This window comes from Sus scrofa, chromosome 6 (genome assembly GCF_000003025.6).
Source record: "Sus scrofa isolate TJ Tabasco breed Duroc chromosome 6, Sscrofa11.1, whole genome shotgun sequence".
Taxonomy (NCBI): Eukaryota; Metazoa; Chordata; class Mammalia; order Artiodactyla; family Suidae; genus Sus; species Sus scrofa.
Genome location: NC_010448.4, coordinates 93,821,195 through 93,846,926, shown reverse-complemented (window position 1 = coordinate 93,846,926; position 25,732 = coordinate 93,821,195). Strand labels below are relative to the sequence as shown.

General features: G+C 50.3%; 4 protein-coding genes across 8 annotated transcripts in view; 2 read left to right on the top strand and 2 right to left on the bottom strand.

The window, feature by feature from the left end:
* Positions 1 to 9,732, top strand: part of MTF1 (metal regulatory transcription factor 1) — a 47,233-nt gene extending 37,501 nt beyond the window's left edge. The window contains exons 10-11 of one of the 3 annotated variants that reach the window (XM_021093301.1): positions 4,854 to 4,914; positions 6,068 to 9,732. In XM_021093301.1, coding sequence (XP_020948960.1) covers positions 4,854 to 4,914; positions 6,068 to 6,498 — 492 coding nt within the window. In that variant the 3' untranslated portion in view covers positions 6,499 to 9,732. 3 annotated transcript variants of the gene reach the window in all.
* On the bottom strand, positions 12,002 to 13,161 carry C6H1orf122 (chromosome 6 C1orf122 homolog). Its single transcript, XM_021095979.1, has 3 exons — positions 13,024 to 13,161; positions 12,732 to 12,933; positions 12,002 to 12,479 (listed from the first exon to the last, which is right to left on the bottom strand). Exons 1-3 carry the CDS (start codon positions 13,056 to 13,058, stop codon positions 12,384 to 12,386), a joined length of 333 nt encoding a protein of 110 aa, XP_020951638.1. The 5' UTR covers positions 13,059 to 13,161; the 3' UTR covers positions 12,002 to 12,383.
* YRDC (yrdC N6-threonylcarbamoyltransferase domain containing) lies at positions 13,151 to 17,607 on the top strand. Of its 2 annotated transcripts, none has more exons than XM_021095977.1 (5): positions 13,151 to 13,675; positions 14,218 to 14,332; positions 14,453 to 14,572; positions 16,021 to 16,159; positions 16,496 to 17,607. In XM_021095977.1, the coding sequence occupies exons 1-5, from the start codon at positions 13,284 to 13,286 to the stop codon at positions 16,687 to 16,689; spliced, it is 960 nt and encodes a 319-aa protein (XP_020951636.1). In that variant the 5' UTR covers positions 13,151 to 13,283; the 3' UTR covers positions 16,690 to 17,607. The 2 variants fall into 2 exon arrangements, with proteins under 2 accessions (XP_020951636.1, XP_020951637.1); XM_021095978.1 differs by having other exon boundaries at positions 16,021 to 16,163.
* On the bottom strand, positions 14,805 to 25,289 carry MANEAL (mannosidase endo-alpha like). Of its 2 annotated transcripts, XM_021095975.1 has the most exons (4): positions 24,644 to 25,289; positions 23,307 to 23,416; positions 21,787 to 21,863; positions 14,805 to 19,862 (listed from the first exon to the last, which is right to left on the bottom strand). In XM_021095975.1, exons 1-4 carry the CDS (start codon positions 25,191 to 25,193, stop codon positions 19,226 to 19,228), a joined length of 1,374 nt encoding a protein of 457 aa, XP_020951634.1. In that variant the 5' UTR covers positions 25,194 to 25,289; the 3' UTR covers positions 14,805 to 19,225. The 2 variants fall into 2 exon arrangements, with proteins under 2 accessions (XP_020951634.1, XP_020951635.1); XM_021095976.1 differs by lacking the exons at positions 21,787 to 21,863; positions 24,644 to 25,289 and having other exon boundaries at positions 23,307 to 23,377.

The following is a 25,732-nucleotide window of genomic DNA, read 5'->3' as shown; positions in this document are numbered from 1 at the left end:
CAGATGCGAGTAGGCAGCAGTGGCCAAGTCAGGGAACTCATCTGTGCTCCCACAGCCATTTTCTCCCAAAGCATGTGGTCTTGGTGACAAAGGAAATGACTTGGTCGTTCACTTGAATACATTTTGAAGGCCTGCTGTATACCACACACCACACAGGATGCTCTTGGGGGTGTGGAAAAGTGAAAAAAAAACCACAATCTCTTTTTCATAAAAACTTACATTCTAGGAGTTCCCATCGTGGCTCAGTGGTTAATGAAACTGACTAGTATCCATGAGCATGCGGGTTCGATCCCTGGCCTCGCTCAGTGGATTAAGGATACAGCGTTGCTGCAAGCTGTGGTATAGGTCACAGATGCAGCTTGGACCTGGCTTTGCTGTGGCTGTGGTATAGGCCGGCAGCCATAGCTCCGATTGGACCTCTAGCCTGGGAACCTCCATATGCTGTGGGTGTGGCCATAAAAAGACAAAAGATAGGAGTTCCCGTCGTGGCGCAGTGGTTAACGAATCCGACTAGGAACCATGAGGTTGCGGGTTCGGTCTCTGCCCTTGCTCAGTGGGTTAATGATCCAGCGTTGCCGTGAGCTGTGGTGTAAGTTGCAGACGAGGCTCGGGTCCCGCGTTGCTGTGGCTCTGGCGTAGGCTACAGCTCCGATTCGACCCCTAGCCTGGGAACCTCCATACGCCGCGAGAGCAGCCCAAGAAATGGCAAAAAGACAAAAGATAAAAAAAACCCCACAAAATTTATATTCTTGTTAAAGAGGCTAAAATGCCTAAAAGAAAGTTAACATTACTGGTGAGTAGGTGAAGTTTCAAATAATAATAATAATGTTAATAAAAAATAATAGCTGTGATTTATCGAGCCCTTTACTATGTGTATGGGCTTACTATGCTAACTAAGCACTTCTTTAAAATTGAGGATCTATTACCTTAGGTACCTTATTTATTTATTTTTATTTTTTTATTATAGTTGATTTACAGTGTTCTGCCAGTTTCTGCTCCACAGCAAAGTCACTCAGTTACATATATATATATATATATATATATATATATATACACATTCTTATATTATCTTCCATCATGTTCCATCACAACTAATTGGCTATAGTTTCCTGTGCTATACAGCAGGACCTCATTGCTTCTCTACTCCAAATGCAAGAGTTTGCATCTACTAACCCCAAACTCCCAGTCCCTCCCACCACCCCCCTTCCCCTCAGCAACCACAAGTCAATTCTCTATGTCCATGAGTTTGTTTCTGTTCTGTAGATAGGTTCATTTGTGCAGTGTTTTAAATTCCACATATAAGTGATATCGTATGGTATTTGTCTTTCTCTTTCTGACTTCTTCACTTAGTATGAGAGTCTCTAGTTCCATCCATGTTGCTGCAAATGGCATTATTTCATTTTTTTGTATGGCTGATTGGTAGTCCATTGTGTATGTGTACCACATCTTCTTAATCCAATCATCTGTCAATGGACATTTAAGTTGTTTCCATGTCTTGGCTATTGTGAATAGTGCTGCAGTAACATAGAGGTGCATGTATCTTTTTGAATGAAAGTTTTGTCCAGATATATGCCCAAGAGAGGAATTGCTGGATCATATGGTAGTTCTATATTTAGTTTTCTGGGGCACCTCCACACTGATTTCCATAGTGGTCATAGATACGTTATTTTGAGAGAATTTTTTTTAGGTTTTGTTGAACAGATAGTACAGAGAATTTCCATACACTTCCTGCTCCCCCCCACTCCCTCACCTCCCCATGTCTTGCATTAATGTACATTTGTTACAGTTGGTGAATTAATATTGATACCTTGTTATTAACTTAAAGTTCATAGCTGACCTTAGGGTTCACTCTTGTTGTAGTATGGTTTTGATGAATGCATGATATCTCTATCTGACATTACAGTATCTAGAATAGCTTCACAACCCTAAAAATCTCAGTTTCACTTCTTCATCTCATCTCCTTCTCCCCCCTCCCCAAGTAACCTTCTTACTCTGTATCTCTAGATGTCATCCACCATGCTAAGTACTTTTTAATGCATCATTACTCATTTAATCACAATAGTCCTAGGAGACAGGTAGGATTTTACCAATGGAGACCTGGGGCCCAGAGAGAGTAAGTGACTAACCCAGGGTCGCACAGTTATAAGTGACCAAGCTGGGATTTGAGCGTAGACAGACCAGTCCCGGAGTCCGTGTTCTTGACTTCTACATTGTGCTGCCAGATGAGGGGTTCAGAGACAAAGGGCTTGATGGGTGGCCATGCAGTAGGTCAGGTGAGCCTTGAGGTATGAGCAGGAATTAGACATCGAAAGGATGTACCAAGGAAGAGAAAGTCTGTGTGGATGTATGATGCTATCAGACAGACTGGGAGCTCCTGTTGTGGCTCAGCAGGTAAAGAACCTGACTAGTATCCGTGAGGACATGGGTTTGACCCCTGGCCTTGCTCAGTGGATTGGGGATCTGGCGTTGCCACAAGCTGCAGTGTAGTCTGCAGATCAACTCGGATCCTGCATTGCTGTGGCTGTGGTGCAGGCCCGCAGCTGCAGCTCCAATTAGACCCATAGCCCAGGAACTTCATATGCCACAGGTGCAGCCCTAAAAATAAAATAAAAAAAAACAACAAAAAAGGGAAAGGTAGGTTAGAGTTAGATAGTGAGAGCACACAAATTCCATAAATGGGGTGCCAGCCACCTCTGGAGGCAGCCTGGTTCCATTTTCACTGGAGTCACTGGGAAGTTCTTTCCAGCATTATGACCCAGTCTCCCTCCGTGCAGTTGGGTTTTTTTGGTTGTTATTATTTTAATTATTTAAAATTATTTCCATTATTCTTATTTTCATTTTTTTATTCTTATATTGCCGATGGCTGTGTATGGAAAATGATCCTACTTTGTCATTTATGATAGTGGCTTTTTTTTTTTTGGCTGCCCCGCAGCATATGGAGTTCCTGGGCCAGGGATCAAACCTGCATCCTGGTGCTGCAGAGATGCCGCCAATACCGTTGCGCTGTGGCGGGAACTCCAGTGGCATTTTTTTCATTTTATTTTTTTGTTTTAGTTTTATTGAGACATAATTGACATACAGCACTGTGTAAGTTTAAGGTGTACAGCATAATATATACATCATGAAATGATTATCACAATAAGCCTTTTGTCACATTGTGCATTATATTCATAGTACTTATTTATCTTATAACTTGAAGTTTGGACCTTTTGACTGCTTTCATCCAATCCCTCTCCCCTCCCCCTGTCTCTGGTCTCCTTTTTCAATGAGTCTGTTTTATTTTTTGTCTTTTTAGAGCCACACCTGCAGCATATGGAAGCTCTCAGGCTAGGGGTTGAATCAGAGCTACAGCTGCCGGCCTGCATCACAGCAACAGCAATGCTAGATCTGAGCCACATCTATGGCGTACACCACAGCTCACGGCAGTACCAGATCCTTAACCCACTGAGCGAGGCCAGGAATCGAACCTACCTCCTCATGGATCCTAGTCAAGTTTGTTAACTGCTGAGCCACGATGGGAACTCCTCAATGAGTTTATTTTGAAGTATAATCGACCTATGTTAGTTCCTCTCTTACACAACATAGTGATATTTTTGTACATTTCAAAATGATGGCCATGATAAGTCTAGTTACGATATGTCACCATCCAAAGATTTACATAGTTATTGACTATGTCCCCCACACTGTACATTTCATAGCTGTGACTCATTTATTTTGCAACTAGATGTTTGTACCTCTTAGTCTCCCTCACATATTTTCTCTTCTCCCCTCTGGCAACCATATGCCTCCATGTATGTTGTTCTTCTTTTCCTGGCTCTGCCCTGGGGAATTGCATGGAATAGCTCATTCCTTTTCCTCCTAATTGATTTTCATATATTTAAACATGGGCCTCGTTTCCCCATCATTATTTTTAGTGTCATCTCTATAACTTACCCAGAAGCTTTCCTGTTCCTCTTTGACTCATCGTAGAGGCACTTGTTTTTTTACCCCCCTTGAAGGGATGAAAGACCAAGCCCTTTTAAGATAAGACTTGAAGGAAGCGGAAACCCTGTAGCTAATTGAATAGGAAGTATACTAAAGTAAGGGGTGATTTCTGGGCATACCTTTATAGCCCTACTTAGTAATCATATAAATACCTCATGTTTGCTGAATGCCCTCCATGTGTCCCAGGCTCCACCTGCATCACCTCAGTTCTTCCTCTAGGGGTCCTTTGGGAGGGTCTTTGGTTGTCATCCCCATTTTTACAGATGAAACTGAGACTCCCAGAGGTTCCGTTACTTGCCTGACCTCAACCACTAATAAGTGGCTGAGCTTGGACTTGAATCCAGGTGTAGCTAAGTCCAGGGCCCACCCTGGAGCACTCGCCCTGTGCAGCTTCCAACACACTGCCCAGGGCCTTCACAGGAGGTCTTCTGCCTGTGAGAGGGACTCAGCCAGCTCTGCGAATGCAGCTTAGTCCTTGAGGAAAAAAGTACTTCCCAGTCTCCTAGTAGTATTGGGGCACGGTGGGGAGTGGAGAGCTTAGGGGGGAAGCTAGCCCTGAGAAGACCATCTGCTTGAGAAAAGCAATCCTGAAGGAGGTTTTGGGTGCACAGAACCTACTGGATTAGGCAGCTGGGAGACAGCCAAGGAGTAGGGGACAAAGCCTGCTACATTGTCAGGACTGAATGTCAAACAGTGCCGTGACCTCATGTCCGAGCGCAAACAAAACATCACTCAGTGCAAAAATCCCTGAACACTGAGGGCTTCTGTCCTCTTGGATGACCATTACAATTGGGGAGGCTTCAGGTCCTTGGAGATCTGCCATATTTGAGTGGCCATAAATGTGATTTTTTTTTTTTTTTTTCCAGCAGCAAGCATCTAAAGTTGAGAAGGTGTTTTTTACCACTGCTGTACCAGTAGCCAGTAGCACAGGTATGTAATTCTGTGTTAGCTTTAAAAGGAAGTCAATTCTCTGGGCCCCTTGAGGCACAGTTAGTTAATTATTGCTTTGCCCCAGTTTTTAAAAAATTTTAAATTAAATTGATCACATTGTATTTTTTTCACTAGAGTATTTCATATTCTCACAACTGTTGAAAGCTACTGCACTTACGGCATAAACACTACCTTTAACTTCTTTAACTAGTAACGGTTCTTTCCCTTTCAGATACAGCCTTTAACATAGCCAGAAAAAGTTTGAATCACAGTTCATGCCAAAGAGAGCAGTTGTTAACTCATTGGACTCTTTTTCTAATTACAGTAATGAAGAAATAGCGTCTGAGATCTTAGAGAGCTAAAAGGTCCTTTTTCTCAAGCTTTTTATAGATTAAAGCAACTAGGCCCCGAAACGATGAAATGACTCCCCGAGAGTCATACGTGAGTCTGTGGCAGAGCCTCAGGCCTCCTGATGCCCATTCTGTTCTCCTACCCCTGGTCTCGAGCTCTTCTGAGACATGCAAAGCCTATCCGAATTCAGAGTGTGCCTGTGCACCGCACACACACACAAAAGAGGGGGAATGTGTGTGCATACAAGGCTGGCTTGTATCAGAGAGCCGGGCTGCACAGCTGAGCAGGGTGTCCTGAAGGAGGTCAGAGCCTCTTGGGCAGGCAGGGGCCAGGGTCAGGTGCAGTGCGGCAGAGCTCTGCCCTCGGGCTGGCCCTCAGGTGTAAGCCCGCTGGAAACACTGCCTGGAGGTGGAGGTGTCAGGAGAGGAGAGGAGTGAGCTGGGTGTTCAGAGCTAAGTTCTCCAGAAGACTTTAGGCAGAAGGAAGAGCCTCTCAGCCAAGAGCTATGCGGAGAGTGTCGGGAAAAGGGAGGTGTCCGCCGTGGCTGGCATGGAGGGTGGCCAGAAATGAAGCTGGAAATACAGGGTGCATCTAGATGGTGTGTGGCTTCTCTGCCTCAGAGGGGATGGGGAGTGTCAGAGGCTTCTCACTCGAGGAGGAACAAAGCCTGGAGCATGACATCCACCCTTCCCATCTTCCTGCCTCCATGGTGCTCAGCTCTCACCTAGTCTTACACCCTCCTGTCCCTCTTGCCCTTGCCCTGCGGCTACTTGAAGAGCAGTCTCTCTCGCCTCTCTCACAGGCAGTGCTGTACAGCAGATTGGCCTCAGTGTTCCTGTGATCATCATCAAACAAGAGGAGGCCTGTCAGTGTCAGTGTGCGTGCCGGGACTCTGCCAAGGAGCGGGCGGCCAGCAGGCGGAAGGGCTGTTCTTCCCCGCCCCCTCCAGAGCTGAGCGCCCAGCCTCCTGATGGGCCAGGCCTGAAGCTACCACCACAGACTTTTTCCCCACCCCCGATCCCCCTGTCGTCATCCTCCGCTGCATCCTCCTCCTGTGAGCAAAGCAGACAAGCAGTGACTCCTTCAGACCCTCCGACAGAAACGTTACGTGCCATGGATATGTCCGAGTTTCTGTCTCTCCAGAGCCTGGACACCCCATCCAACCTGATTCCCATTGAAGCACTACTGCAGGAAGAGGAGGAGATGGGCCTGACCAGCAGCTTCTCCAAGTGAAAGGCCCGAATGTGCTCCCCTCCAGGAACAGAGGCCAAGCAGGAAGCAGAGGTGCGGTGCCTGTCCTCATGGGGTCAGCAGTTTGAAGGATGAAGAAATCTACTGTTTGAAATCCTCACCTTTCAGACCTGTTTTCTTTATTCATATGTCAGGAGCATCCATTTTTAAGGAACTGATCTTTGGAAAAAACAAAAAAACAAACAAAAAAAACAAAACAAAAAAAAAGCTAAGTTATAAATGAACTGTTTGGCTGCACTGTATGTCACTTTTGCTTATTGTCATGTGAACTTGGAAATTAAGGTTACTCGTATGCATAAAAATTCTAAATGAAAGGGTGTGGTTTCCATCAATCTGATGCTGCCCATCACTTGCACTGGGGTCTTTGTGGTCTGGGCAGTAGAGTTCGGCGTGTCGGGTGTTGCTCCTCCCCATGCGTCTTTTGAGTCTGAGGCCGAAGCTTGCTTGGAAGGCCAGACCCTCGCTCCGTCAGAGAAGGAAGTGGCAAAGCCAGGTCAGACAGCTGTGAGCTGGACAGGGATCGGGTGAGCTGGTTTTGTTGTCTGTGCTTGGTGTGGTGGAGCTCAGGGCGACTGTGGCAGGTGTCATCCTGCAGCCAGCTACGGCACAAACAGGCAGCTAAAAGGCTGGCCTGAGGCCTAGGGGACAGCCTGCTTCCATCAGGGCCCTAGGCAAGTCGTTGATAGCTCCTGTCGCTGACTGGTGCCTGTGCAGAGCAGGCTGTAGGAACTTGATCAGTCTTTGCCTTCCCGGCATATTCTCTCTCTCTCTCTCTCTCTCTCCTCTCTCTCTCTCTCTCCCTCTCCCTCTCTCTCTCTCTCTCTCTCTCTCTCTCTCTCTTTCTCTCTCTCTCTTGGTTGCCAGGGCTTGCAGATCACAGTGAGTTTTTCTTGGGGAACATCCCTGCTTTGTCCTGGAGTGGACGGGCAGTTTGTGGCCAGTTGCTGGTCGGCGGTCTGCCTTTTCTGAATGGTATCTTCTTCCTCAGAGCAGAAGAGCTGCATTTTGCTCATCAGGAGAATGTGCGGCTTTCCAGGAGTTTTGTTCAGGCGGCATGCCCTCGGCAGGCGGGTGGCCTGGTTTGGGGTTCCAGCCAGGCTTTTGGTTGTCCCCTCCCATCTCCACCCCTGACCCCTCTGGATTTTGCATACAGCCTAGTACAGTGCAAAGAAGGATGTGACTTGCTCAGCTTAGTCATATGATTTCTAAACAAAAAAAGGAAAAAAAAAAACAAAAACAAACAAAAAAAAAGCAATGATCTTCTACTCAGGGTAAAATAAAAAAAAAATTCCCCTTCCACCAAAAAGCCTGAAATGTTGCAATAAGTTATCTCATTTGGAATGTTTCATTAAGTTGTGTTATAGGAAAAAAAATTTTTTTTTGATGATTTGTGTATAGAATTATATCCATCTGTCTGCCTTTGGCTCCCAGTTATTGCCTCTTAAAATAAAACATAAAATACAATCCACACTAAAATGGAAAGTTTCTCTCAACTGGCTGTGTTAATGTAGTCAGGAGTGCTCACCATGTGTACTGAGCTCAGAAACTAGGCATGGCCTCTGCCTCCCAAGGGCCCCCTCCCTGCCTCAAGTGAGGAAAAGTGTTCTCACAGGCCTGCCCTTCTGAGTCAGTGATGTCGGGCAGAAAGCAGCCGTAATTTCGCCTTCCTTTCCTTCTCTCTAAGGTAAAGAGATCTGCATTTGTCACTCTCCTGTCCTCTGAGCCATTACTCAGGGCCAGCCAAGACAGTATCTAGCATAGATCATTTTCCTGGGAGCCAGAGGCCCTGCCTTTAACAGGATTTCAGGGACAGATTCAGACAAGAGGGCGATGGTGGTAAATGTCACTGCCATGAGGAGCTGCTTAACTATAAGCCGGTGGTGTCTCAGGAGTCTAGTGGGGAGAAACAGTTTCTTTTTGACCCTCTGCCTTCCCTTGTCCGAAAGGCTGGTGGGTTCTTGTGACCACTGACCTCAGCAGAAGTTGATAAGGCAGGAGGAAACTTCTGTTACCACAGTGGGTCCGTCTTCCTGGAAAACCAGCTGCTGGGTGTGGGTTGTCCTGGGCTGTCTGTGGGCCTTGTACCCATAGGATGCTTGGCAGTAGGACCCTGGCTGTTTTCTCTACACCTTGTGAGAGAGAGGGCAGCATGGAGGGGGTCCCAGATGACCTCCCCACGTGCCCATTCTAGGCTGACCTGAGAGGTGGGTCCCTGGGAGCTGAGGTAGAAAAACAGGAGCCCAGGGAAGGCCATTGGAAGCACCCATGGTTTAAATACTGCTTCCTTCTGGTTAGCCTTGGCTGTGCTCCTGTTGGGCCTGTGGCTTTTCTGCTCTGCAGAGATGGAGAGTGATGAAGAAACAGCCTTTAGGCAGACAGATTTTTCTAGTTGAAGTATCCGCCTTTTTGAGGGTGACTGGAGATGACCAGCGGGACTGTCAGATTAAGCAGCTTTTGAAAAATCAGGAATGTGCTTAAAATGCTCGTGACTGGTTGTGAAGCGCAGGTTTACTCTACAGGGTAGGCAGTCTTTCCTTTCCTTCCTGTTCTAGCCCCTCCCCGCCCCTCCCCCTTCTATCAGCCTGGCCTCTGGTGCCAAGGACCTTGGAGAAGAAAGGGCAGCAGGCTAAAGTGGAGCCACAGAGAGCCTTCATAGAGAGTGGTTTCCAAACCCAGCAATGACCCTAGGGTGGTTAGGGAAGGTTGGCGGGCTCCTGGCAGGTGAAGTCAGGCCTTTTTCCTTTCGATGGTGACCTTAATCATTTTCACCCTGTAGGTTGAGACTTCCGGCTCCCACCAGCATCTCCAGCTATACTGCCCCTTTACAGGGTGCTAGTCAGCACGAGGAATTGGAGTTCATGGGCTTGGGAGGTGGCAGGAAGCTTTGGCTGGCACCGCCAAACTGCCTTAGTGAATTTGGCCCTTCCCAGGCAGGTGGGCGAGGCACGGAGGGCAAGTGGCCCTGCCTTTCCTGGCAGCCTGGCCAACCTCGTGGGGGCATCACTAGTTTGATGACAGGAATCGGTATTATTCATTGAATTCCTTCCACCCCACCCTGGCCCCCCTTAAGAAGGAGCTCATGGTGCAAAGCCCAGGAGGGGCCTTACAGTATGAAGACCTCTCTGGGTAGAAGCAAGGGACTCCTCTACCACCTCTGGGAGAGTCAGTAGTTTGGAGACTTTTACCTTCAGGGCCAAGGCAGCAGACTAATGGGGAGAATGGAGGGTGGGTGGGTTTTCCTGAGAGACTTTGTATAATGCTGAATGTGTCCAAAGGGACGAGTTTGCGGAACCTCATGTTGGTATATTAAAGAAATAATAAAATAAAAAAGCACTTTAGGTTATTTTATCTTTAACCCAATTGCTGCAATTTCTTTTGTGTGTGTGTGTATATATATGTATGTACGTATGTGTATATATACATATATATACTTTCCATAAAGTTTTATTTTTTGCTCAGAAAAAAAAAAAGTTAAATTGAGATGTTAAAAGAAAAGCACTTACCTTGGTGCAATATGTGTAGCTTGACGGTCGTTGTCCCATGTGGCCCTGGCCTGGCGGCGTTTTTCCACTCCATCAGCCCTGTTCTAGGAGGCTGTCCACAGGGAAACACTATTATGCATTCTCAGCAACTGCTCAATCTATGCAAGCCTTCCCTGTGTGCCCAAGGGCGCCCCCTCAGGCTCTCTGAAGAACTGCTGCGGGTCCTGTTTTCTTCTGCTGACTGTTGAGGCCCTTTTTCATCACTTCTTGGTCCTTTGCCATCTTTCCCCTCTTCACCGTTACAAAGTGATGCCCGAAAGGATGAAACAGGTTGTTCCTAGGTAGACACCTGGCACCTTCTAGACTTTTATATTTGTAATCACATCCATTTGTCCTTAATCCTGTCTCCAAAGTCACTGAAACCGTTGATTTGTGGAGCTGCGACAATATTGCTAGTGAGTTTACAATGTTCCTACACCACCAATCAGAAATATGTCTGGGGGGAGTGGTGGTGGTCGTGGGGGGTGGGCATTGTGAGCCATTTCCATACTGCACCCCCTATGGCTCGTGCTGTCTCTTTAAGCAAAATGGTCTTCAGCCCTCATTGAATCCAGTCAACAAATCTGTTAATAATCGGCTTTATCAACTTTCTTTCTTCCCCTTGCCTCACTCCACTTTACCTTCAAATCTCAGGCTACTAAAGAATGGTTTTAAAATATACTTCAGCCAAAGCAGAAAGATGTCCATAGACCCAGGATGCAAATAATTCTGTTGTGACAGATTGGAAATTGTCCACTCCTAAATTCTGGGGAGGGAAGAAGCAACAGAACTCAATTATGCATATTTCTGATTGGTCGTCATTTTAGCCTGTTTTCTCTTGCAAATTTTGGGGGTGAGGGAAAGCGCCCCACGTTTCTTCTCATGCCCTTCGGGGAAGCTGACCACTGGGCATTTCTGTTACTCCTATTCGAGAGGGCTTCTCAGTCTGCACTGAAAAATGCAAATTAAACTGGATCTTTATGTCAATGTGTATATAGTACAAGCTTTTTTTACTGGAAGCAATGTTTAAAACCACACGCTGCCCTTTTGGTGGTGTGCCTCCTGGGCCCAAAATGGAGTGATGATGTCATGTCACTTTCTCAGCTCAATGCAGTTTCTACTTTTTCTTATGGGGAAACTTTTCATAAAACCTGTTTTTCACCAATACCCAGGGGTCTTTTCTGCAATATCCTTGTTATCCTCATAGTGGTGCCAAGTCAGAGGGGCCTCTCTTGCCCTTTTCCTGTGTCCTCAGGCCTCCCAAGGGCGCTGTTTAATTCAACAGTCTACATATATTCTTTGTTGTGTTTTGGAGAATGTGGGGGTGGGAGTTGGAGTTCAAGGTGTCTTTTCCGTTTTCCCTGTGAATTCCTAGTCCCTGTTTGGGGGAGGTGGCTGGAAACAGGTTTTTGATGAATCTCTGGCTCATCTTCTGTCCAGGAGAGACAAGACCCACGAGAGCCTTCTTTTTTTGACACACACTAAGTCATTGGCCAGAGGTCTTCGTGACAAATTTTTTTTTTTAACCCCAAATAGTTTTATTTGGATTATGTAAAAGCCTATCAAATTTATTTAAGTGTGAAACATGGGAACAATGGACTTCCACTGAGCGATGTGAAAACGTTACAGGTTCAGTACTTCCAAAGGAAGAAACCTCCAAACCCAAAAAGAATTTGTATTTTTGAAGAATGTGAAATAATGGTGTTTGCTTAATTGCTCATTTTGTAAAAACTTAATATTGTACTTTAAAATATCTGCTAAGAAGTGAAAATTTAACTTTTTGGAATTGAAAAAGCAATATTAAATACTAATGAAATCCTAATTAAATGCTTATTTAAACCTGGTAGTATCTGTGGCATTTTTTTCCCATCCCTGCCCATGGTTGTCCATTTTCAACCGCTTCCCCCCATCCCCAGGCATCAAAGTCTTAGACAGGGGACAGAAAGGAAAAGGTCGGTCACCAGGAGAGTCTGCAGGTTTCCTTTTAATCAAGGCTCTGCTAAAAGTGTTTCCTGGGGCTAAGAGCCCCCAAAGCATGAAATGGACATGTAACACCACCTGGATCCCACAAAGCAGGCCAGACCACTCTGGCAAGCACTGCTGGCCTGCCCAAATCCGGATAATCAGACTGGGTATTCGCTGGCTACATTTCAAAGCTCAGCACTGCCTTCGGCCAGGATGAAGTGGGAGTGAACCCAGCTGCCAGCAGAGCTGCCACCCCAGGCTGAGAGCCAAATACCAGCCACTGCCAGTGAAGACTGGCCCCTTTATTGAAAGGGAGTTGTTCAGAGTCCAGCCACCAGCCCCGGGGAGGGAGAGAAGTCAGGGCGCCCCGCTCGGAGATGGTCAGGGCTCCGCAGCTCCATCGCCAGCATCCTTTGGAAAGCCACCTCTGGTGGAGACAGCTGGCTGGGAGGGCGCTCCAGGTTTGGCTGAGACGTTCTGATTGGAACAGGTTGGGGGGGGGAAAAAAAAGTGAGGCTGGGAAGAAAGGCCCTGGATTAGGCCCCCGCAAGAGATGGCCACTTGGCATCTGGATAGCACTTAACTTTTTCAAAGCCTCTCATCCAGATGAAAGGCAGTGGGGGTAAAGCGGTGGGGACACTCTTCCACCCTCCAGGGAAAGCTAGGGCTAGCAAGTGCGGCCAGTGGGTAGTCCCCACCTCCCAGGCCCAGCCCGGGGTGGGCACTGACCCCGCCACCAGCCGGCTCCGGGCGCCGGCGGCCCAGCTGCCGCAGCATCTCCTCGCAGGCGGCGATGGTGTCCAGGAGCTGCCGCTGCCGCTGCTCCACCGCGTCCAGCAGCTGCTGGGCGCGCTCATCCCGGGGCGGCTGCGGGGGTGGCCTCCCGCCGAGCCCCAGCCCCGCCTTCCCACGGTCCACGCCGGCAGCCTCCCTGCCCGGGAGAGAGCGAGACAGACGGTCAGGGCCGGCGCTTGCGCGGGGTCAGAGCCCCTTCCCCCCTCCCCGACGGGCCCCCTCTCACCCCCGTGACCAGTCTGAGCCCGGGCCCCATTCCATCTCCGCCTGCGCGGCCCGACCACCGCCCCCCTTTCGGCCGCCCCCCCTCCCCAGCGCTGCGCCAGGGCTCCGCAAAGCTGCGCCCCGCCCCGTCCCCACCGGTCTCCTTCAATCCTCCTGGGGGTCGCGGTCCCTTTAAGTTGCCCGGCGCGGAGGTGGGGCCGAGCTTCTCGAACCGGAAGCTGAGTGGGCGCGTCACTTCCTCCCGGAAGTGGGTCTGGGCGGATGTCTCCGGCGCGTCCGTGCAGGGGGCTGAGGGCCGCGGTGGCTGCCAGCATGGGGTTGAGCGAGGGGCCGGCGGGCTCCGCCCGGAGCGGGCGTCTCCTCCGCCCGCCGAGCCCCGCTCCGGCAGCGCCGGGGGCCCGGCTGTTGCGGCTCCCAGGGAGCGGGGCCGTGCGGGCCGCAAGCCCGGAGCGCGCCGGCTGGACCGAGGCACTGCGGGCCGCCGTGGCCGAGCTGCGCGCCGGCGCCGTGGTGGCCGTTCCCACCGATACGCTGTACGGCCTGGCCTGCTCCGCGAGCTGCTCAGAAGCACTGGGCGCCGTGTACCTCGCCAAGGGCCGCAGCGAGACCAAGCCGCTGGCCGTATGCCTGGGCCGCGTGGCCGACGTCTACAGGTGAGGCCGCCCCGACCCGGCCCCGCTGGGGGCGGCACCGCGGGAGGGGTTTCCGGTGACAGGCTTGGGAGACTGAGGCGCAGAGAGCGGGAGGGGCTTGTCCATGCTCACCCAGGAATCCGGAACTGGAAACGTGTGCGAAGCACTTGGCGTCTGCCAGCCTTAAACGAGCTCGGGGGCGCACCGATAATTGAGGCAGTAGGGGTCCCTATTCTGACGCTTTCGTGGTAATGGGGGGGGGGGACTGCCACGGTTTAAGAAAAAAGCGGGGGACCACATTGCTTAGTTTAATAGTGCCATGAAGAAAGTAAAACATGGAGCGTGAAAGCGCTGTAGCTCGGAGACGAGAGGCATGTGGGCTCCAAGCTTGGGATGCTCCACTGGTGCCCTACCTTCTGCTCAAATTCTTGGGGGCTTGAAGAAAAAAGACAGGTGGATCCCCTTGTAGTCGCTAGGGTCACCTTTTCTAGATCTCCCTAGAGTCTGGAATAGGACCAGCAGTGCCTTTCGTTTGGTTGGATTTGTGCCCACTTTGTTCCCAGGTACTGCCATGTGAGAGTACCTGAGGGGCTCCTGAACGACCTGTTGCCAGGACCAGTGACCCTGGTGATGGAACGCTCAGAAGAGCTCAACAAGGACCTGAACCCCTTCACTCCCGTGAGTCAGGTTCTCTTGTGTCCCCAGACTCTTGCCATTTGGCTTTTGCTAGGATCCAAGTCAGACCCATTGCCCACCCCTTCCAGCCTTTCTGATGATGCCCTTTCCCTTGCCTCAAAGCTTGTAGGCGTCCGGATTCCCGACCATGCCTTCATGCAGGATTTGGCCCAGGTGTTTGGGGGACCACTTGCCCTCACCAGCGCCAACCTCAGCTCCCAGGCCAGCTCTCTGAATGTCCAGGTGAGACCCAGCCCTCTCCCCGGAAACACCACCAGGCCGGTTTTCTCTGAACCAGGGGGTGCTGACCATTCACTGGAATTGCCTGGCAGGGGAACCACCATTTCGATCTTATGGTCCGAAGTCTCTGCCCAGTTGGCTGGGGGTGAAGTAGTGGGGGGCTCCAAAGCAAAGGCTCTCGGAAGAGTTTTATAAAGCTTGAGAGACAAGGGGGAGAATTGATGGTTTTTCTTTTTTTTTTTTTTCCTCTGCTGTCTTTTTAACAATAAGAGACATCATAAAGTACGTTTATTTCCCTTTTTGTGAGGGTAGCAGTTGTTGGAGAATACAGTCTTTACAACTTGCTGTAAAGAAAGTTGAGACTCTCAGGATTCCTGGTCCTGTCCTCTTATCTCTCGCACGAGGCGGGTGCTAGAAAGGATCGTCTTCGTCCTCTCTTGGCTGAAGAGCTTAGAGTGAATGAGGACTCAAAGACATTTGACTTAGCACCCTCCTTTCTTTCTTACCGAATTTAAATGTAGAACACATTTAAGTTATTTTAATTATTTAAGTAAGAACTTAAAGGGATGGGGTTTCCATGCCCAGACTTAGAGAGTGGGGTCAGGGGCTTTGGAACGTCACCCCTCCTTATTCTCAGACTGCAGGCTTTACTTGGTCCTGGTGGCTAAACCCTAGGCAGTGGGGATGGGGAGTCTTACCTTTTATCTTTTTAGCAGGCTGGTGACCTTTCCAACATAGTAACTGATATTTATGATCCCACATCCCAAATCCCCCGGCCAAACTGCCACTGCAGTGTCTTCATGAGGGGTAGGGGAGGGGGATAGTGCTCTGGTTCAGTTAACAGTTCAGTCCACAGTTCTGAAGGGAAGATCCTTTCCACAGCCCAATGATTGAGCGCCAGTGGCACACACTTGCCGGGTCCACCCTGTTTTTATTCTCCTGCCCTGATCCAGAGTTCAGCTGAGATTCAGGACTAGAGTGGTAGAGCTGGAAGGGACCTTAGTGACCATCTGGTCCAGCCCCCGTAATTTACAGCCCTGGATCAAGTAACTTGCATGCAGTCACACAGCATTTTGGTGGAAAGTCGAGTGTTGCGCTCATAACTTTGGACTCCTGTCTAGGACTCCAGGCATTGTCCTTATACCTCCCTAACTGAAGCAATGTGTGGCATTTCCTCTCCACATAGCAAGATTTTCTTTAAGCTCTAGATAGGTGTTACTTGGGGTGCTAACCTGGGGGCGGGCTCCAAACCTCACAGGATGCATGCAGTGTCCTAGGTGCAAAGGCAGTGTCCTAGGCACAGCTGACTTTAACTAAATGAGGATCCTTCCTCTGCTTAGAGGAAGATGCTTATTTAGAGCTGTGTGGCCTTTGTCTTATGAGCCCTGGGTGGAGTATGTCACTGCAGATGCCAGGGGTGGTGACCATGCTCTTCCTTTGCCCCTTTGCAGGAATTTGAGGACCTCTGGCCTCACTTGTCTTTGGTCATTGATGGGGGACCAATTGGGGATGGCCAGAGCCCTGAGTGCCGATTAGGGTCAACGGTTGTTGACTTGTCTGTGCCTGGAAAGTTTGGCATCATTCGTCCGGGTTGGTGAGTCTCTTTGCTATGGCACGGGGATAGGATCTGAGTGAGGTTGGGAGACAGGGGAAAAATAAAAAAGCCATGACCAAAAAAAAAAAAGAAACCGCAACAGATTGTCAGTCCTCTCTTGCCCTGAGGAGGCTAGACAGGTTTGGAGGTGGCGGGTGGAGTGGGACTAAGTTTGCTAGTGTTGCTGGCTTTTTCAGGAATCCCAAAGGGTTCAAGGATTTGATGAACAGAGCACAGGAAGATCAAAGAGCTTAGGGGACCCTGATTTCCAGACTCTGGTGGGCTCAGGCTTTGAGAAGTCCAACCCTCACTGTCCTCCGTTTCCTCCTCAGCGCCCTGGAAAGTACTACAGTCATCCTCCAGAAGTATGGGCTGTTTCCCTCACACAGATCCTGCTCGTGAAACTCCAGAAGAGGGAGGGCCCAAGGACGGGTGCTGGACACTATGTGTCTGTCCGCTGGTGGCTGGCAAGGCCTTATTTACAGAGGCCGCTGGGGCTACAGTGTTAACGAGTCTGACCTTTTAAGGCAAAGTTTCTTTCTGAACACTGTCAGCCAGGCCTAGAAGCTACTGGTTAAGCCTCACACATCACTGAGGAGGTTATTTATCTATAATTTCATATTACCAGCTAAAAGCTGAATGGAGATTTTAAGAACATTCCTAGTATGGCCTTGTTTCTTGTTTCTTCAGATTTTTGAAAAATAAAATAACAGATTTGGAATCTAGTGAGAGCCTCTTCTCTGGGTGGTGGCATTTAAGGTCCAAATCAGCTAAGGTAGCAGCTGGTGCTTTTTTAGAAGTCTTTTACGTGAACCAGAGGCATGAGTTTGTGCTCCTGAAGCCGGAAGCAGGTTAGGATAAAAATTGTAGGACTTCCCTTTGGGGCTCAGCGGTTAACGAACCCGACTAGGATCCATGAGGATGTGGGTTCGATCCCTGGCCTCGCTTGAGGATGTGGAGTTGGTGTGAGCTGCAGAGGAGGTCAAAAATGCAGCTCGGATCTGGCATGGCTGTGGCTGTGGCGTGGGCCGGCGGCTACAGCTCCAATTCGACCCCTAGCCTGGGAACCTCCGTGTGCCATGAGTGTAGCCCTAAAAACCAAGAAAGAAAAAAAAATTCTAGAGCCACAAGCCAAACACTGCCTGTGCTATAATTGCCTGGCCCGAAGTCGTCGTCTTGTTTTAATGGTGTGGCGTAAGCTCAGTTGGTGTGCGTGGGAGGGGTCCAAATTAAAGAATATTGGTAAATCTCTGCTAGCCTTTTCAGCCACTTTTCTTATTTATTAATAATAAATCACAGTAAATTATACCTGTAACACCTTTATTTAAATCCAGTGTCAGAAGCCTTCATCTTTATTCATATGTATACCATTACTGTTGGGCATTTAAACTTTATTGTTTCTTTAATAGAAAATAATGCTGCTATTAAACATCTTTGTAAATGCTTTATTTTTCTTTTGAATTATTTCCTCAGAGTAGGATTACTGGGTCAAAGTATACGGGCATTTTTATGGCTCTTGACACAGGTTAGCCTTCAAAAGAACTGAATCAAGTTGCACTGCCAGCAGCAGTGGGTGACAATTACTGCCCTTGTCCCCTGACCTTAACATATTTTTAGTATTTTATGTTTCTATGTGTGAAACAAAGCCTCGGTGTTACTTCATCTGTAAATGACTCCAGGTCACCATCCAGCCCTTTTCATCTGTCCCTGCCTGCCTTGGTTTCCCCAGCTGAGTCACAAGCGAGGGGACCAGGCCTTCCCCATCCACTGGGGGGTTTAGTATCCATTATTGGAGCTGGGAGTCCTTGAGGTGACCGGTAGGGCTCACTTCTTTCCCACCCACCTTGCACCCCAGCTCCCAGAATTGGGATTCAGTCTTGAGCCCATACCCTTGACAATACAGAGGTTTCCAACGTACATGTTTTTCAAGAATTCTTGCCAAGAGGGTATCCCAAGCCTGCTCTGAGGGTCCCTGCAATTAGCATATTAGTTTCTTGTAAATAAGCACTGTTTTGTTAAATATTCCCTCTAAAAGTCTTGTTGAAACTACTCATTTCTCAAGCAAACTGGCCTCTTCGTCACACTTAGGAACACGGTAGCCAGCCCATCCTACATGTCGATTTGTCACAGAACCTGACAGGGATCAGAGTTTGTGGGCCTGCAGGGAGCGGAAGGAAAGCTGACTTGAGAACAGAACACCATGTCATATTTAATAAAATCACAGTAGTACTGAAAACAGCTCTAGCAACTGGGCCTCATTCATTTCAGGGAGGTAAAGGGAGTGGGGGTGTCCTGGTCTTCTCCCTGGAGCTAAATATTCATCTAGGAAAACAGAGGCCCTGGAGCACAGAGGAAAAAGAACTTAACTCCCAGCACTGGGCAAACCTGCAAAAAGGAGAAACTTAGAGCTGTGCTCAGGCACTAGCTACAAGGCCACACCAAATGAGGAAAGTGGATCCTGTAAGCTTAGGAAGGAAGACAGGACTCATTCCTGGCCAAGTTTCCCCCCAGCACCTGGCACGTGGTAGGGTGCTCACTGAGTGTGTGGAATGGATTTGTGATGCTCAGAATGATTTCCTGATACTTCGGTTTAGGAACTACTGGGAAGAGCTTAAACTGAGAATTCCCCTTTTAGAGACTCTCAAATAGGGTTCCCTAGCTTGGGGCAGACAGGCCTGGGGAGGATGCAGGCTGGCAGAAGGGAGAGTGCGTGCTAGCCCAGAGCCCTGACACCCTTCTAAGAACAGTGACATGGTGATGCCACACCACCAACCAGCTGCAGTCAAGGCCAGAGGGATGAGTTCAAAGTGTTTTGACTGAGGCTGTGGAGCTGCCTTGAGCTAAATCCGGTCACCTGCCAGCTCCTGGGTTTGATCCTGGAACACTGCCTAGTGTCCTGTCCCTGCAGAGCACCCTGCTCTGTTCTCCGTGGCCCCAGAAGCCCTCAGCCAGCCGCTGACTTGGAGACAAGCAAGTGTCTACAACCTCAGCCAAGCCCCGTGTGGTGACCTCTGCCGGTGGGGCCGGGATGTTGGCATCTCCTGCCCCAGCTTGCAGGCCCCTCACATCAGCCACTGCTCCTTCTCTTTGATGAAGTGCTCTGCCCAGCGGCGCGTCAGCTCCAGGTACAGGCTGGGCTGATGGGGCAGGTAGTCCAGATACAGCCGAGTTGGCGTCTTCTTGGGAATGGCCTTCTCAATCTGGGTGCCCTCATGCCACTCGTTGAAAGAGGTGATGGAGACGATCTCGGGCCTCACTGTCAGAGCTGCCTGCAGGGCCGTCTCATAGTACTTGCCATTGACCCTGTTCCGCGTATTGTGGTTGTTCCAGGGCCGGATGCTGGTGTCAATGTAGCCAGGCCCCACGCTGGGGATAAACATGAGGTTGTTGGCATCACAAAAGTTCTTCACAGCTTTCCAGTTCTGATGGGAGGAGCCGAAGGAGAAACCATTGGAGGCAAAGTAGGTATACATGCCATCAAATCCAGCTGCCAGGATGTCGTGGGTGTGGCCCTCCTCCACCAGCAGCGCTATGAAGACCCCATCGTACGGGGTGTTGCGGATTGAATGGGGCCCATTTGGTGTCAGGAGGTGGGCCCAGGCCTCAGGGGACGTCAGATAGGAGTCATAGATATAAAAGAGTGGGAGGCTCTTACCCATGCTGTTCTTATAGCGGTAAAACGCACCATGGGAGCCATACCTGAGGAGCAGGAGACAAGAGAGCCTGAGCGTGCAGCCTGGGATGCGAGAAGCCCGTACAGCTGGAGGGCCACCCGTGGATGAGATCTTTTGCTGCCTGAGCACAGTTCTGGATCCAGCCAGTTTCCACAGTTGGACGCATCATGCCTCTAAGCAAGAATCAGTTCCCTGCCTCCCTCCCTCCCTCTCCCTAGCTTGTCATTCCTCCGTTCAAGCCTCACCGCCCTGCCCTAGGCCAACCACCACCATCTTCTGTCTGGGCTAACTGACAGCCACCTAACTCGTCTCCAGTCTCTCGCTTCTCCCTTCCTACAATCCAGTCTCTTTTAATTTCTTTATTTATTTGTTTAAATTTTATTTATTTATTTTAATTTTTTTTTGGTCTTTTTGTCTTTTTAGGGCTGCACCCGGGGTACATGGAGGTTCCCGGGCCAGGGATCCAATAGGAACTGTAGCCACTGGCCCATGCCACAGCCACAGCAACGCAGGATCCGAGCTTCGTCTGTGACCTCCACCATGGTTCATGACAAATGCCGGATCCTTAACCCGAGTGAGGCCAGGGATCGAACCCATGTTCTCATGGTTGCTAGTCAGGTTTGCTAACTGCTGAGCCATGACGGGGGAACTCTGGTTTGTTTAAATTTTAGAGCCAAACCTATGGCATATGGAAGTTCCCAGGCTAGAGGTCGAGTCAGAGCTGCAGCTGCCAGCCTACGCCACAGCCACAGCAACACCAGATCTGAGCTGTGTCTGCGACCTACACCATAGCTTGCGGCCAACGCCAGTTCCTTAACCCACTGAACGAGGCCAGGGATCAAACCTTCATCCTCATGGAATCTATGTCAGGTTCTTAACCCATTGAGCCACAATAGGAACTCGCAGTCTCTTTTTAAAGTGTAAATCAGATATGATTGCTCCTAAGACCCGCAAGGTCCCACCTACTTTGTCCGGCCCTGCCCACCTCCATTCCTGCCATTACCCCATCTGTCTCTACACTCCAGCTACAATGACTGCTGTCAAACATGTCCCATCAGATGGCCTTTGGATCTGAGCAGCCTCTGCCTGGAGTTTTCTGCCTGCCCCCAGATCTTTGCAGAGCCAACCAACTCTTCATTTGGCTCACAGGTCATCTCAGAGAGGCTCACTTGACCAGCCATTCCAAAGTCATTTCTTGTGCACACTCTAATACAAAACCCTACTTTAGGAGTTCACATCGTGGCTCAGTGGTTAACGAACCCAATTAGCATCCATGAGGATGTGGGTTCGATCCCTGGCCTTGCTCAGTGGGTTAAGGATCCGGCATTGCTGTGAGCTGTGGTGTGAGTCACAGACGCAGCTCAGATCCTGCGTTTCCCTGGCTGTGGTGTAGGCCGGCAGCTGTAGCTCGGATTGGAGCCCCAGCCTGGGTACTTGCCACTAGCACCGCCCTAAAAAAGATACACACACACAAAAACCCGGCTTTATTCCGTTATTACTTTTTCATTGTATGGATCACTATTTGTCATTGGTGACTACTGTTTGCTCCACTACACCCCCAACACACACTAGGATGTAAACTTTGCTGGTCCTACCCGTTACTGCACAACTGGGCCTTAGGACAGTGCCCTGACCCTCAGAGGCATTCAATAAATGTTTCTGGAATGAATAAATGAATGCTATGTGCAAGCCCTACATGAGCCACTTTCACATATATTAGCTCATATAACTCGCACAAGACTCAAAGTTTCAGAGGCTTGCCTCCGATCACGGATTGGAGGTGACAGAACCAGAATTCAAGCCCAGTGTGCTGCCTCCAAGCTCATTACTCTCTTTTTAGATGCTGAGGACACAGGCATTCTACCCTTTTGTATCTTGACCTGTGCCTCCAAACTATTCCTACCCCCACTGTGATCCCCACCAAAATCCAAGTGCCAGAGCAGCCTTACGTGTCAATGATATACTTGACATTGTCGTGCAGAGTGATGTCATCTCGGCCCTTGTAGGGTTGGATGTGGAAGGCCACCTGCCATAAACAGAGGAGAAGTTGGTCAGGTGAGTATCTGTCCAGGGGCCACAACCTGTAAGGCTCCTGTTCCAACTATGGCCTGGAAAAGGGGCTGGGTTCAAGAGAGACCTGGCAGTAGTGGGCACACTAAATAAAAGTAGCCACTGTCCTTGGGGCCAAAAAAAGAAGTCTTCCCACCTTCCATAGCAGGGCCTTTGGGAATCATTCTGACGGGCTGTTGCAGGATGGCTCATAGCTTCCAACTTATGTGCCAGCTCCCAGTATCTGGCACTAGCTGCTTGAAACTATAGGAAGCATACTGAAGCTGTGTCAATGGGAATATGTGCCATGATCTGTTTTTTTTTTTTTTAATTTTTATCTTCTCCATTATAGCCGATTTACAGTGTTCTGTCAATTCCTACTGTACAGCAAAGTGACCCAGTCATATATATTCTTTTTCTCACATTATCCTCCATCATGTCCTATCACAAGTGACTAGATATAGTTCCCTGTACTATACAGCAGGATCTCATTGCTTATCCATTCCAAATGCAAGAGTTTTGCATCTATTAACCCCAGACTCCCAGTCCATCCCACTCCCTCCCCCTTGGCAACCACAAGTCTGTTCTCCAAGTCCACGAGTTTCTTTTCTATGGAAAGGTTCATTTGTGCTGTACACTAGATTCCAGATATAAGTGGCATCATATAGTATTTGTCTCTCCTTTCCGACTTCACTTAGTTTGAGAATCTCTAGTTCCCACCATGATCTATTTAATGTGTCAGTGATGGACTCGAGAGCAGGAGAGAGGCTCTTCTTCAGCATTGTTCTTCTTTTGCCACAGATGAGGGCAATGACTTATTCGATTGGTACTCATGGAGAAAACTAACTGGACAGCTCCATCATTCCTCATGAAAGTGAGTGTGCCTGCTGAGAGCACAGGTTATGCTTTACTCCTTGAGGCCCAGTTTTGCCTCCCACTAGGGAGTTGAGGCTCCCTGGGGAGTTGAGCCTGGAGTTCAGTTTGTGGGGCCATTTGGCCCTTGCCTGCCCTCTTTCCGAGGTCAGGGCCTCCAGCCTAACTTCTATCGCTGTGATATTTATTTAGTCTCCCATTTCTCCTATATTTAGTTTTCCTGATTTTGTTTCAGAACCCCAAAATAAGAGTGACAAAGGGGAGTTCCCTTGTGGCACAGCAGGTTGAGGATCTGGCATTGTCACTGCAGTGGCTTCGGTCGTTGCTGTGGTACAGGATCAATCCCTGGCCCAGGAATGCAGCCAAAAAAATAAAGAGTAACATAGGCACCATTTATTAGACCCTCCCCCCCAACACTACACTTGCTATGTATTTGCATACCTGGGCTAACATTAAGAACTTTGATAGAGGTACTATCCCTGTGGGTGGAGGAGGGGAAATTTCCAGAATGGGCCAGAGAGCATTTGACCTCTTCTTGGAGACTCACCTGGATATTGTACTGATGGGCGGTGTCCAGAATGGCGGGCACCAGGTCATCTGAGGGCTCCCCATTATCATCAGCCATGCCAGGTGGGTACCAGGACAGGACCAGGACGCCTGTGACACAACACAGAGGATACTTCAGAGACTCATAGTCCCCCCGCACCAGAAATTTGTTTTCTCACAAACCATCTCCAACTGTGAAATGGTTTCTGAATGAAACCTAAAGCAAAGCTCCTGCCAGGTTCTCTTCCTGCAGATTAGATCCCTGAGCCCAGTGTCTCGGCGCTGTCCATGCCTGCGGTGCTGAAGTGCAGCAGCTACAGGAACCCTAATGCGCCAAGCCCTTGAGGAGCCTGAGCGCCTGCTGACCTCTGTCCTGCATTAGCAAATAGTTAAACAAAGGGAAACAGGTGGACAATGCCACACCCACCTGGAAGCCACAGTCCTATCTCTAGAGAAGCAGAGCACCTCTGAGGTCCCACAGGGAGAGGAGCCCTGAACAGAAGTCATTTTATGCTTCCCCTTAACATTTGTCTCAACTGCCTGCCCCTCTAGAGGGGAGACTCCTGAGGGACAGCCTCTGTGCTATTTATCTGTGAATACTTCCCACCATTGTCCCTAGTATTCAATCCCCCCTCCACTAACCATTTCCAGAGAAATTGAAATGTACTGTAAAATCCACCAGAATTCAGTGCCAAAATCTGAAATAAGAGCCTCCCCACCCTGGCCTGCCTACCGAGGGACTTCGTTTCAAGCAGAGTGCTTGATAAAAAGCTCCCAAGCCCCTTACCGCAAATAGAGCAGGAGCCATCATACAACATGGGCAAACTTTCCCTTCCGCAGCCAGCAAAGGCAAGAAGGGCTGCCGCTCTAGCCTGTGCCGTGTGTGAAAGCAGAGGCCATCCATCCAGAGGCCACTGCTCTGAACCTCAGACTCCTTCCTGCCAGGGTACCCAGGCCTCAATTACCCAAATCTAGAAGCCCAACAGACATGAAGAGTGACCTCTCTCCTTGCTGTCCCTGCTTGGGACAGCCCCAGTGCAAACAAATGCCTTCCACTGGTCCTCCCAGCAGCTCTGCCCTAGGAAATGGTCTTGGAATTTGTGTGTGTGGAGGGGGGAAGGTCAGAAGGCAGAGGTAGAGGAGTCTGAATACTATTAGGTGGGGGAAGAGCCTCTAGATGAGCACAGAATGAAAGTTCTAGAAGACAAGGAGTAAGAAACTAGGCTCAAAGGTGAGTGGGACCAAAGGCCCGGTGATAAGAGCAGTGAAAGTTGGGGTGTGAGAAACGAGGAAAGGTGAGGCTGGGGGGTGTACAGCGAGTAGGGGGTGGGGACTCACCGATGGCTGCTTCCTTTAGCTGGGTCATATGCTCCCGCAGCACTTCGGGGTCCCGAGAGCTGTAGGGCCCCAGCTCCGGGTAGAAGCTGGAGCCCAAGTCGTCGGGGGGGCTGTGGCGGCCGCGGGGGTAGCTGGCCGAGATCTTGGGGTCCCAGTGCGGCACCATGACGTGGTCCCAGTGGATGTAGTGGCCCTCGCGCCTCGGGCTCCCGTACCACGAGTAGTAGAAGGCATGTAGGTCCGAGTAGACGCGCAGACTCTGCCCGGGGGCGGGCTCGGCCTCGGCGGGGGCCGGCCCTAGGGAGCTGCCCGGGCCCGCGGTGCGGGGCGGCGGCTGCGGCGGCGGCGGCGCGGCGGGGGCGGCCGGGGCCCGGGCGGCGGGGGCAGGGGCCCCCTCTGGGCGTCGCTCAAAGGGAGCTAGCTCCAGGCCCGGGCCCAGCGCCGGGAGTCCGTCCGGAGCCTTGAGTGTGCGCAGGCCCATGAGGGTGCCGAAGGCGAAGAGCAGCACCAGGAACAGCGCGATGCAGGCGCGGCGCCGCCGCCGGGCCATGGCGGCCCCCGCGCTGCCTGCGTCCCGCCCGCCTACCTCCCTGCGCGCCGCGCCATGGCTGCCCGCCCGGCTCCCGCGCGTCGCGCAAGCCGCGCGCGTCCCAGGGAGACAGCGACGCCGAGCGTCGAGCGCGGCGTGGGCGGCTCCCGGCCTCTCCCCCGCAGTGCGGGCGGGCCCGGCACACAGAGAATGCAGGCGGCGCAGACCAAGTGGTCGCGAGTCACGGGGGGGGGGGGGGAGTGGACTGGGAGGAGAGCTAGAGAGCCGCGGAGCTGCGAGTACCCAGGCCAAAGGAGCAGGGACCTAATTCCAGCCGCGTGGCCCGCGGAGCATTTGTCCACTTTCAGCCTGGGGCAGCGGCGGAGGACCCCTTAGGGGGGGAAAGGGAATGCCCTCCTTTTGCAGCCCGGAAGGTCCGGGCGCGGCGCTGGAGGGCGTGGGAGCCGAGGGCAGGGTGTGGAAGCGAGCGGTGTCTGGTTGTCCCTCCAACGACCTCCTTCCCCTTTGATCCCACTCTTCTGACTAGAGCGAGCCCCTCC